The sequence below is a fragment of the Dermacentor andersoni genome, chromosome 10 (genome assembly GCF_023375885.2).
Source record: "Dermacentor andersoni chromosome 10, qqDerAnde1_hic_scaffold, whole genome shotgun sequence".
In the NCBI taxonomy this organism is placed as follows: domain Eukaryota; kingdom Metazoa; phylum Arthropoda; class Arachnida; order Ixodida; family Ixodidae; genus Dermacentor; species Dermacentor andersoni.
This window is the reverse complement of record NC_092823.1, coordinates 99,529,644-99,542,343: the sequence shown is the minus strand read 5'-3', so window position 1 is coordinate 99,542,343 and position 12,700 is coordinate 99,529,644. Positions and strand designations below refer to the sequence as shown.

The window sequence follows — 12,700 nt, the reverse complement described above, 5'->3', positions numbered from 1 at the left end:
AAAGGCAGTGAAGCGGGCCCTTGGGCTCCCGATCACGACGCCGACGTTTCGACTCCTCGAGCTCGGTGTGCACAATACCCTCGAAGAGATCGCTGAGGCTCAGGAGAGAGCGCAGATGATACGTCTGACGACGACGAAGACTGGCCGTCACATCTTGCGCGAGCTGGGGTACTTTCCACCGAACACCCAGGATCCACCGGAGCTTACGCCGGTTCCCCGCGAGCTCCGCGACCTGATCACAATCGCACCCATTCCGCGAAACGTCCATCCGGAACACAATCGAGGCAGGCGCCTAGCCCGGGCCACCGCGTTCCTCAAACGAATAAACGAGAAAGCCGACGACGTCGCTTTCGTGGACGCCGCCGCCTACCGGTGCAACCGAGCCTACGCCGCGGTAGCCGTCTCGTCCTCGCAACGGACTTTAAACGCCGCAACGGTACGCACACGTGATCCCGAGGTGGCGGAGCAAGTGGCCATAGCCCTGGCAATGCTCGACGATAAGCGAACGACAATATTCAGCGACTCGAGACCGGCCATCAAAGCGTTCGAGAGAGGAGTCGTCTCCGTCAAGGTGTTACGCATTCTCCGCGGCGCTGATCCAAGCACCCTCAAACACCACGCCGTCGTCTGGTTTCCCGCCCACCTGGGTCGGATCCCGGGCGCCCCGCCCAACCTCAACGAGACAGCCCACGACGCTGCGCGCGCGCTTACCGACCGCGCCGTCACCCCCGGGCAACCACGTCTCGATGAGTTGGAGGCGAACAGGGACGCCCCAGTAACCTACAATGAAATAACCAAACACTTTTACTTGGGACGACGTCTCTTTCCGCCCCCGCACCCCAAACTAAACAGGCCACAGGCGCTTACGCTACGCTTATTACAGACAGATACCTATCCGAACCCCGCCACCTTACACATCATCTACCCAGACGTCTACCCAGACAATGCGTGCCCCTCGTGCGGGGTCACGGCGACACTCGCACACGTGCTCTGGGAGTGCAGAAACGCTCCGCCCGACTCTACCTCCGACAAGTGGGAGAGGACGATACGAAGTCCGCTCCTAGAAGATCAGCAATGGGCCGTCCAGCAGGCTCGCGCAGCGGCCGCCAGGTACTCCCTGTCGGTCCCTGCGTGGGAGACGCCCACTGCGCGCTGACGTGCGTCCTGCAGGACTTCTATTAAAGTTTTTCCAATCCAATCCAATCCAATAGCACTGTCCTCCACCAGAGAAAACATGACAACCCAAAAAAATAAGTTGCGATTAGTTGGAACCGCGAACAACTACGCAGAACAGTATAGAAGCATTTTCCATACAGTGGCTTGACAAAAGCCAGAACATCGTTGACGAGTGAAATGAGGTTGACTCGGCGAGCAGGCACATCCACAGTGACAAGGTACCATAGGACGAGCGGGGAGCATCACAAGCGAGCGAAGTGTGGGTGACGAACTGTAGTGAGCAACTCAGTGCATTGATTGAGACTAAAAGGGAGACTGCTAACCAAGCTAACCATGTTAAAATAAATTTTATTTTCCCGAAAATTGAGGGACAACGTAGCAGGGGCAAGTGCGAGAGCGTATGTTAAACTTGGTCAATTAAACTCGATTCAATGCTTTGTTTCATACTTGAAGAAAAGAAATAAGCGCTACAAAGACGCGAGCTAAAAGAAGAACACAGACGCTGGACAGGCGCCAACTTCTAACTAAACGTTTATTTGAAGAAACAGGATTTATATAGATAGAAACGAGAAAAGCACAACCGCGACTTCACGACCTCTCTGTCGGATCAGAAAAGCAATCTATTTTTCGGTAAGTGCCAACGATGGGCGGCTAATGCACGCGCCTTCGGCCTATGCAATGTAGAAAGTGTTGTAGCTTCGACGGGGCGGCCGGACGAAAGGTTTACGGCATGAGGCCTAAACGGCCGGGGCGCGCAGCGCCGCAAGAAAGAGCCAGACGGCTTCAGTCGGGGACCAGACGAAGAATGAATGTTTATTTCTGCGGAGGCAACTTACAGGAGGCAACTTACAGCGTTTGGCGCTGAGTGGCGCCCTGACGTAAAGACCCGAAACCGAAACCAGAAGTTAACACAGGATACCACAGAAAGCTTCTAATGTCTCTCTTTCTAGTGTATCTTTAGGACGTGCCAGAAACCTGGTGTAACGAAGACACACGTGCATTATCCGCCCGTCTGTGGCACTTACCGAAAAAGATATTGCTTGTCTGATCCGATAGAGAGGTCGTGAATTCACGGTTGTGCTTTTCTCGTTTCTATATATATAATTCCTGTTTCTTCGGATAAACGTTTAGCTGGTAGTCAGCGCTTGTCCGTCGTATCTTCTTCTTTTAGCCCGCATCTATATAGCGATCATTTCTTTTCTTCAAGTATGTTAAACCAACTCGCCCACATGAAGCTTCTTTGTTTCAAATTTTGGTGAAAGCCAGGAGCGGCCACGAGAAGCTACTACACTGAGTAGCTTGACGAGGTGACCGCGCCCTTAGAATGACTGCAACGGACATTTGGCAGAACGAGCTCAGGGTAATACGCACTAAAATTTTTCAAATATGGCTGAAAACTTTTGAACACAAATTTGGGACGGCAAACTTTGCGCCTGATAAACAATCAGAGCCAACTGCCACAGCCTCTGCACAAACAGGCAGTAATGCGACACTGCAATACGTTAGAATGCGAAACGGAGGTTTACTTGGACAAAGAAGAAAGAGAAAACTATAATTCCTAGCTCAAATGTCAGTGTTAGAATTGAATATCAGACCTGTGTGCTGGTAATTTTTTGGGTACCTCGCCCTTTTCTACGGTGTTGCGTGCGAAGCCAAATGGAAGAGAAAAAAATAGTTTTGGGGTGGCGTTCTAAGCTGACGAACAAGCTCTACTCGCAGGCTTGCATTACGACGCTCGTGGAATGAAAACCAAATGGTGGACCAACTACACAGAGGCAGCGTTCCACGAAAAGGCTGACTGTTTTTTGAAGCAGTACGGAAGCATCGTCGACCCTCTGGCCAACATGACGGTACGATCAGTGGACACTATTCACGACAATTCTACCACACGATTATACGCAGGAAGCAGCCGGATCACTGAATCGCGCACACACAAAAAAGCAAGGCACCGTTTTTTTCTTTTTCAGAATATATCGCGCATTTGTGTAGAGTGCGAAAATTATTACGATGTTTGAGACAAAGTGTAAACGTATGAAACAACTTCATCGAGCGAATGTTAAGCAAATGTTGAGCGAATTTTCAACGAATGTTGAACGAATATTGAGGGCACGTTGAGCGTACGTTGAGCGTATGTTGAGCGTATGTTGAGCGTACGTTGAGCGTACGTTGAGTGTATGTCGCTAAGTAGCGCACTGGTCGCTTATGTTTCGAATCCTATGAGAACGAGAATATTCTCAGAATGTCTCAATTTAAATTTAAATTTCCTTGAGAAATATCGAAATAAATAGTGACACGCACATGAGGCCCATTAGTAAAATCGCAAGCGGGATGTGCTACGAATTAGCGCACACGAAATAAGTACAGGAATAATGCGAGCCTATCGAGTTATATAAAGGATATGAAAATAAAGAAGAAAGGTGAGTGTACAAGCGACGAAACGCGCATGATGTCATTATATCATGGAAAAATAAATTAAACAAGAGTGACAGGAAGGAAACACGGAAAAAAAATATTTGTAAAATAAGTGATCAGGTGATTGGTGCATTAACGCCGTAAAACGTTTATTGGCGTGACAGTAAACCCATCAGTCATGAATTATGACAGATTGCTTTAAAGGCCTTCAAAATGTATCTTTAGAAAAGAAAAGCCGCTAACTTTGGAGGGAAAAAAATTTGAAACTGTAGCGTACATGCTGCATCAGGCCACTGGGCCTAATTACAAAAATTAGGTAACCGTAGATATTTATCTCTTATGAATGATGAGCCATACCACGAAGAGAATAGGAGCAAAATAGAACACCAAATGCAACATGAAACAAGTGGAACACGAATAACCAACTTTGTGCACGTATTCAACGTCCTGTTGCTCCTCCTTCCCTGATGGCTTGTATTTAAATTTCAGCTCAATGCAACTCGTACCTACGTTCAAGACATTGTTGACAACGCCGCAGTTCAAACCGCATTCCACGTGAGTGATATTTTTGATTAACATTATTTGCCTCGATGAACAACAAGAAAAAAAGATCTGAGGTTTTACGTGCCAAAACCACTTTGTGATTAGCACTCCGGAAATTTCGACCACCTGGGGTTCTTTAACGTGCACGTTAATCTAAGTACACGGTGTTTTCGCATTTCGCCCCCATCGAATTGCGGCGGCCGCCGTGGCCGGGATTCAATCCCGCGACCTCGTGCTCAACAGCCCAAGGGCAGCATCTTCATATATATATATATATATATATATATATATATATATATATATATATATATATATATATATATATAAATGCTCGTGAGCCGCACAAAATTAATCCGAACCCCTTTCACTGCGCAGTCTCCCACAACCCACTGTGTAGAGTTTGAGGGAGTTAAACGTCACATTTTGTTTAATAGTTGGATATGAACTAGTAAATTACGGACACGTAAAGAGCTCAGTATCCCAATTCTTGTTTAACTTTCAGGCATACCTGGCTTCATCTGAGGGCAAACCGAAGCTGTCTTTGCAGGGCCTCGAAAACTTCTCTCCAGAACAGGTGTTCTTTCTTTCCTATGCCTCGGTAAGTATGAATAGTTCTTGAGGTGGAGAGCTGCGGTACTTCAACAATTTCTTTTAGCGCGAAAGAGTGCAAAAAAATGGCCTGGTTAAGATGGCCTTTCGTGATGCTTATGCAACCGCTGTGTATGCGTATCGATGCTCATAGGACAATGTTGTTAAAGCAGGCGTTAGTTACTGCGAAACGTCAAAGTTACGTGTACAGTGAAAAAAAAGCGTATTATGTTTTGATCAGATGTCCAGTAAAGGCAGTGCAAGCATGTTACCATATATTTCAGGTTACCATATATATAAAGGGAAAACGAGACATCCACCCAATCGTTGCAATCGCTACAAAGGAAACCCATAAGGGTTCCTCGAAAAAAAAAAGCATCGCAGTTGAAGAAAAATTCGTCCTCGTCCGGGACTCGAACCTGGGACCACCGCCTTTTCGGGGCACCCGATCTACCATCTGGGCTAACCAGGCAGCTAGCAGATGGCAGGGCGAAGTCGAGCTTATAAACAACTCGAAGCAAAGGCAGGAGTCTGACATAATAGTTCTGCGGCAACCCGCAAGGTGGAGAGAAGCAATTAATAAAATAAAAATAAAACATACACCCAATCGTAGCAGTTGCTACGATTGGGCGGATGCCTCAGTTTCCCTTTATTAGTTACTTTTTTACACCTTGCTGGTTTCCGCAGAACTATTACGTCAGTGTTACTATATTCGAATATAAGCCGATAATCTTTTTAAACATGTATGAGTTACGAAACTGCTATTAGGCAGGCTTGGATTCTAAGATATCGTCCGAAAGTCGCCGAAAGATGGCACGCCGCTGACGCCAACTACCAAAAGACAGTGTTGTAGCCATTGCGATCCACTTCGGCAGCCGTGCATGAAGCACGGTACTCCATTTGTGAGGATGATTCACTAATTCTCAGCCTCACACCAGTTCCGTGGAATGCGCTCATGAATTGTGCGACGAAACGTATTCGTGTTCTACTTACATGCGTACTTCAACGATTACAAATTAGCTTTGTTGTAAGAACGCGATATTGTGGAACAAAAGTGCATTTAGCTGTAAGTTTAACGGCGCTTATCTCTCAAAATCGGTCATAGCTTCAAAGTTCGTTCCAAGAGGACATGCTTTGAGGACTCACCGGCAACAATTCATAATTCGCGATACGAGTCCTCTAGAAATTAGTCAACAAGTTAATTATTGAATATTGTTACTTATTCAATTATGCATTGCTGTGTCTCTGCTAGTAATTTACACGTCTTCGAGCAAGCCAGATCAATCACTAGAATTGTTCTATCTGCCACACACCACACGATGAAAAAATTACTGCAGAAACCACCAGTGGGACTTGCCAGACAGTGCGCAGAAGCATTCGTTTTTTCCTGTCGCTATATATATATATATATATATATATATATATATATATATATATATATGTGTGTGTGTGTGTGTGTGCGTGTGTGCGTGTGTGCGTGTGTGCGTGTGTGCGTGCGTGCGTGCGTGCGTGCGTGCGTGCGTGCGTGCGTGCGTGTGCGTGTGCGTGTGCGTGTGCGTGTGCGTGTGCGTGCGTGTGTGTGTGTGTGTGTGTGTGTGTGTGTGTGTGTGTGTGTGTGTGTGTGTGTGTGTGTGTGTGTGTGTGTGTGTGTGTGTGTGTGTGTGTGTGTGTGTGTGTGTGTGTGTGTGTGTGAAATATAATAGGAATAACTTTCTTTAAATGCCGGCAACCGGCGGTTTAACGCGTCGTGACGTTGGCCAAGCGTTGGCCAAGGGGTTATCCGACTCTGCACTACCCCAGTTCGGCCCGTTTGTGCTGGGGGTCGTGCGGCTTGTGTATTTCGAGCGCACCCCGGGCCTACTGGACGGCCCATAGTTCAGTGTCCTTGCCTATAGACTGCACTGCACTTTGAAGTTCGGGCGTGTATGTCCTGCAGGTAGCTTCGGCCGGGAACCAGGCACAGTCCCGAGGGTTTTTCCAAACGTGAAAAAATACCGCGAATACGCGAAAAATTGCCTAGCGACTGGCCACTCGAGGCACTTTATATATATATATATATATATATATATATATATATATATATATATATATATATATATATATATATATATATATATATAATTGCCTCGAGTGGCCAGTCGCGCGGCAATTTTTCGCATATGCGCGGTATTTTTTTCATGCTTGGAAAAACACTTCTGTAGCAAGTATTGAGAAACAGAAAGCTGTATGTGGAGTTTTTTAATTTGCTCTACAATTCTCTCATGAACACTTTTCATCTACTTGTAATATTCGAGAAGTTGATTAAATAACTAAGGCTAATGTAAATAGGTGATATGCAAGAAATGTAATCCGAGTTACTGTAATCTACTACTGTACACAAGGCCAAAACGCCTGCATATAGATTTATTTAGGTTGCTTCTTAAGCATGCCATATTTATAATATCGTGGCAATTTAAGTTCGTTAGTAAGTAAGGTTTGGTTTGGGCCAAACTCTGGTATCCATGCATAAATTATGTGAATGATGAACTAACGGGAATAAGAGTTAGTGAATTTGATTCGCTAATAAGTTTGACGCGCAAGCTATCTATTTATTTAATACTTTTTTTGTATTCACAGCTGCTGTGTACATTTGAAAGCGCCGAACTAAATAAGGTAATAATAAAGAAGGATGACCGATCTCCGGCACGGTACAGGTGAGCCGTCCACGTCAGCACTTGAAACATGCACTTAGCCTGACAATTTTGTGCTCTTCAGCGTTAGTACGCAGTATTTGGTAACTACTCCGCGTCAGATGAGCCTCAGAGCTTAAGTTTAGCGTCGAATGTGTGTGAATTACTTGAACTGTAAACGCAGTTGAAACGGTGGATAACGTTGAACATCTGGGAAGCTATTTTATTGGCCGGCTTGCTCAGAAACAATTATTTCTACAAAGATTATAGGATGGCAACATTAGGCAATATAGGAGCAGTCTGGCGGTAAAAAGTTTTCGCGTGGCGATTGAGGTAAATGTTAGAAAAAGAATTACGCAAATCGAACGCTCATCTTGGAATCTATGTGAAGTGAAGCTATCATGAAGCGGTGCACCAAATGATGTAAATTCAGCCGTTTCATTCTTGTTTCTTTGGCATAAAGGAAACTGGCTATGCGACAATGTGACAACTTTTGTATTGTCCGTTATAGTTCTCGATTTCTGCTCATTTATTTTGAACGTACCGCCCGCTTCTCCTCCTGTGCCCCGTTGTGGGCATGTACTACAATATACGTGTAATAAACTCGGGCCAGTTCCTACAAGCAACTGAGCACAGTATATTCGTACATCGTACTTTTATAGCCGGCAATCCCTTGTGCTCTGGCAACGATGCATGAACGCATTTCGCATGGTGCTGCCTGAGCCACTCGAACGTATCCCTTCCCTGTCACCGCATGCCTAGAGATTCCTCCGCCATTCATCGGTCTGGCGGGCGGCATTCGGGTACAGTGGCCAGAATTACATTCCCCATTCTAAACGAGAAGAAAGGAAGTTAACCGAGGGGCCCAATTTTTATCAGTCATATCATGAGAAGCCAACACTGACACCAAAGGCAGCATAGGGGAAATTACTTGTGCTTAATAAATGAAATAAAGAAACGATAAATTAATGGAAACGAAAGCGGATGAAAAAAGCAACTTGCCGCAGATGGTGAACGGTCTCACAACCTTCGCATGCGAAGGTTATGGGGTCGATCCCAGTTTGTTGTGGATCGATCCCATTTTGGTTGTGGATCGATCCCACCGAAGGTTGTGGGATCGTTCCCCACCTGCGTCAAGTTGCTTTTTCATCCACTTTCATTTCCATTAATTTATCGTTTCCTTATTTCATTTATTAAGCGCAAGTAATTTCCCCTATGTTGTCTTTGGTGTCGGTGTTTGTTGGTTGTTAGTGATATTCCCCATTCTAGCCACTGTAGTTCAAGCGCACGGGGCGGAGAACAAGGCTAGTAAGAGGGCCCGCAGATAAATGGGCATGCAAAGCAGTGACAGGACGGGAATACACTTCACATGCATAAAATGGCTGTGGCTTAGCTAAGGATAAGCCCAGGATGCGAAGCATACTAGCCTTTATTTTAGTTGTTGAACCGCTGTTTAGCCTGGTGAACTGCTGTTGCTTGGCTATATTTGGTTCGGCTAGACGAAGAAACAACTCATGCAGGCGAGCGCACGAGCTTGAGACCCGGCTATGTAGCTACGCGGCCGCAAGCGAGCGCACGAGTTGAGCCTCCGCTTTTGCAGCTGTTATGACGTCATATGGTAGCTACGCGGCCGCGCGCGGCGCAGCAAGGAAGAGCGTGGTTGTGCGGCTAGTATGCTTCGCATAAAAAATATATTTGACGTTAGGATGGATAGCTGGGCGCGTTAGTTGAGCACGATCTGTTGTGAGAGGCACGAAGACAACGACGGACAAAGACAGAAGCACCCTGTGTGTAAGTTTCTCTCTTTGTTCGTCGTCGTCGTTGCGCGTTGCACATCATATCAAATATTTGACAGCCCGTGTGGAAAACGCTAGCTTAGGCTTCGCACTCGACACGATGATAGGTGATTGCTTTACTAGATAGGTAAAACTTAAATAGGTTTGTGAGCGCATGACATTGTTTCTTCTTCACCCTCGTAAATTGACACCGCCTTCGCTATTTTAAGTTAATTAGAATATACAAATCACTCTAGAGAATGATTAAACATGTGCACGAAGCGCACAGCGAATATAACTATATTGTCTTTAATCATTCTAACAGTAATTTTATCAATTCCCGCAGCTTCGCTAAGTGAAAGGGTGCAAACGACAGCTGTTAGTTCCTCAATCTGAACGGGGGTCACGGCAAAACTATTTACAATAAATGTTGATCATGCCTCACGAAAATGAGTTCAGTTGTCTTGCGAGGAGCAGTCCTGTATTTACACAGTAGTCAATGGTAGTCAAGTCATCGACTGTATTATGCTCAATTAAACTTGGCAGGAGCCTGCTTTCCAGAGCGAAAGCCGACAACATCGCTGACAACATCTCACATCCTTTTGTCGTTGCCCACCGCTTGCTCGGTTAGAGAATGGCAGTATTCTCGTTTCCTTGTCCTTGTTAAGGAAGCCGTGTAGTTTCTTTGAAGCAAGAGTTCCTTCGTGACAGCTGGCGCTCGGAGGCGCTTTGTTAGACTGCACGGCCTTCGGGATCGGCGCGCATTTTGTGTCAGACTGGTACCCATAAAGTGTGCGCAGTCTGAATATAACGCCCTTGCATTAAAAAAAAAACGGCAAGTCGAAAACGTCGTGTCAGTATTCTTCTTTAAGGGTGGTCCTTCCTGCATTTACTCAGGCAAGAATTCTATGATCCTGTATGTTTTTTTTTTTTTCAGAGTCAACGTGCCACTAATGAACCTGGAGGAGTTTTCGGCAGCGTTTCAATGCGCACCGGGCTCACCAATGCGCTTGGCAGACAGCAAGAGATGCACTTTGCTTTAGGAATGCCCGACATAAAGCCAAGGACGTATGCACGTAGCAGTGTGTACGTTACGGATTTTCTGTATGTTTAACCGCCACTGCTTCAGTGCAAAGTCAAGTTAATAAATGGGTTGTACTTATACAGCGCCCTTGAAGCCGATAAATTACCTGATTTTTGAATGCGTACATATCGAATACGCAGGTTCCTTGTTGAAATCGTCGTTGGGTTTAGCCGCCAACGTTTCTTTTCTGTAAAAAAGTAGACGAACTACATTTTTAAAAGGCAAAAGCCTTCAATGGCTCGTGCGATGAAAGAAGTCCGATGTCCGGTGCTACGCCGGCCGGCGTTATGGCACCGTAATTCATAGGGAGTCGGATCCACGACCTCTGGTGGGAGGCGAACCCGCCACTTCTGGTGTTAATTAGGGCGAAGTTAACTAAGGCAAAGTTAACTACGACAGAGTTAATTAATACACTCGAACCCACGACCTTTGGTGGGAGAAAAGAATAGGAAGCAACGCATTCGAATGAAAAATGTCACGTAATGAATGCCTCGTGAGAGCGCAGGCTTTCGCCTTTCATCCCCGTCAGCGTATGCTAATGTGACTGTCAACTTCGTCACTTTGTTGGTAAGCAGAAGCCGAATGCTGTAAATAAGACATCCTAATACGCATTTTGTCGCCCGAAGCAAACATGCATGCTGTCACCTGTTATGAAATATGCGTTTTCATTTGAAGAAACGAAATGAGCTTCCGTTTTTGACGTGATCAAAGGTAATTTGTACCCTCGTCCGAGCGCACGAAAGTAAGGCGACCACCAAAGGCTTTCGGTTGAAATATAAATTTGTGAGCAGAAACACAGTCTCACCGGAAATCATGGCACAATAGTCGCTGCGGAATGGACCTCGGCTAAATGAGGTACATGTTTGGCCTCGCGTGCACTTAATAACACAATTGCAGTATTTACGCTGTATATGGCTGTTTTGTGTCTGATTTATGGAACGTTCGGCAAACGGCCAAACCACGAACCATGACGTAATTTCTTGCCTCCTTATGCCAGTTTAGAGTCTCCCCTATTGCTTTTCCTACTCTCTCGTATCTCCTGTTACATTTCTTTTCGTATTATCCACTATTTACAAATTATCGCCCGATTTCTTTCATTGCAGCAGTAGTTCAAACGCTCGAAGCTGTCGCTGTGGATTGTCTGATGTGCCTCCCATGTCCGTGTCGTTGTGCCTGCCCTACAACACATTAGCCCTAATAGATACTCTCATCGAAACCGGGTTTGTTGTGTCCGTCCATCCACCAACTCATTATAGCTACGCCGTCGTCATCAAGTTATAACAATTCCTCATAAGCTTCTCACTATAGCCATAGGAAAAATAAATTACGGCAGAACTCATCTCACGATGACTGTCGTCGGTATAATGCGAGTAGCGATCGAGCAGTATAGCGACCGACCATATTCCTGAAGTCATGTTTACTTCACACGTTTAGTGGCGATTATGAGACCTTTCCTGCTTCGGCTATATGCCACATACTCCGACATCGTCCCACTTTGCTATGGCACTCGCTTGCCAAGGTCGCACATCAGCATGTAATGGCATGGCGATGACTGTACGACGCCGACGCGATGACGATGGAATGAGCAAGGAATGACGTCGATCGAACGACAGACGCGTACGACGACCACACTAGGACAATACCAGCAAACTTGAAAGTAAACAAAATCGAGAAGCAGACATAGACAAAGCGACAGCCACTTTCCTGTCGCTTTGTCTGTGTCTGCTTCTCGATTTTTTCTACTTTCAGGTTTGCTTGCATTCTCCTAGTATAACCATGTACCAACTAGCCTAACAAGGCACTGTCATGAGCGTATGATGACGACGGCATGAAGACAATGAGACGTAGATTCCTAAACTATAGCGATGGAATGACCACGATAACGTTACGATGACGTCATGAGGACAATGAGATGACGACGGCGGTATGAGGACAATCGGATGAAGAGGCGAGAGTGACGACAATCACACAACCAAGACGGTACGACGACGACGGTATGACAACGCATGCGTGATAGGGTCTGTGTGACGACGACGCAGTAAATACAATGGTACGACAACGACCGCATAATTACGATTGAATGACGACAGTATGATTACGATAGAATGACGCATAAGGGATGATGCCGAAGAATCGACGAAAGTGGTATGACAACGACGGCATGACAACAATAGGAAGAAGATCCTCAAGTGACGATCATGGGTGAAACGGCAGTGTGACGACGGTGACATGAGATCACAGTATCACGGTGAATGCGAGGTGATGATTGTATGTCGACGATGCAAAGACAACGATGGCAACTCAACGGCATGAGGACAATGGCATGACAAGGAGTGTATGATGACAATGGCGCGATATGGCTATCACGAAACCTGTATGACGGCGATGGCTTGACGACGGCGATATGACGAGCGTCGTATGACATAGCCGGAGTGGCAGTGATGGCACGACTA

General features: G+C 45.9%; 1 protein-coding gene across 1 annotated transcript in view; it reads left to right on the top strand.

Annotated features, from left to right (window-relative positions):
- The window catches only part of LOC140213566 (neprilysin-1-like), a 29,727-nt gene extending 19,400 nt beyond the window's left edge, over nucleotides 1–10,327 (top strand). Inside the window, exons 5-9 of the mRNA XM_072284795.1 lie at nucleotides 2,896–3,026; nucleotides 4,078–4,143; nucleotides 4,634–4,729; nucleotides 7,336–7,412; nucleotides 10,101–10,327. Coding sequence (XP_072140896.1) covers nucleotides 2,896–3,026; nucleotides 4,078–4,143; nucleotides 4,634–4,729; nucleotides 7,336–7,412; nucleotides 10,101–10,206 — 476 coding nt within the window. The 3' untranslated portion in view covers nucleotides 10,207–10,327. The remainder of the gene's footprint in view (nucleotides 1–2,895; nucleotides 3,027–4,077; nucleotides 4,144–4,633; nucleotides 4,730–7,335; nucleotides 7,413–10,100) is intronic.
- The last annotated feature ends 2,373 nt before the right edge of the window (nucleotides 10,328–12,700 follow it).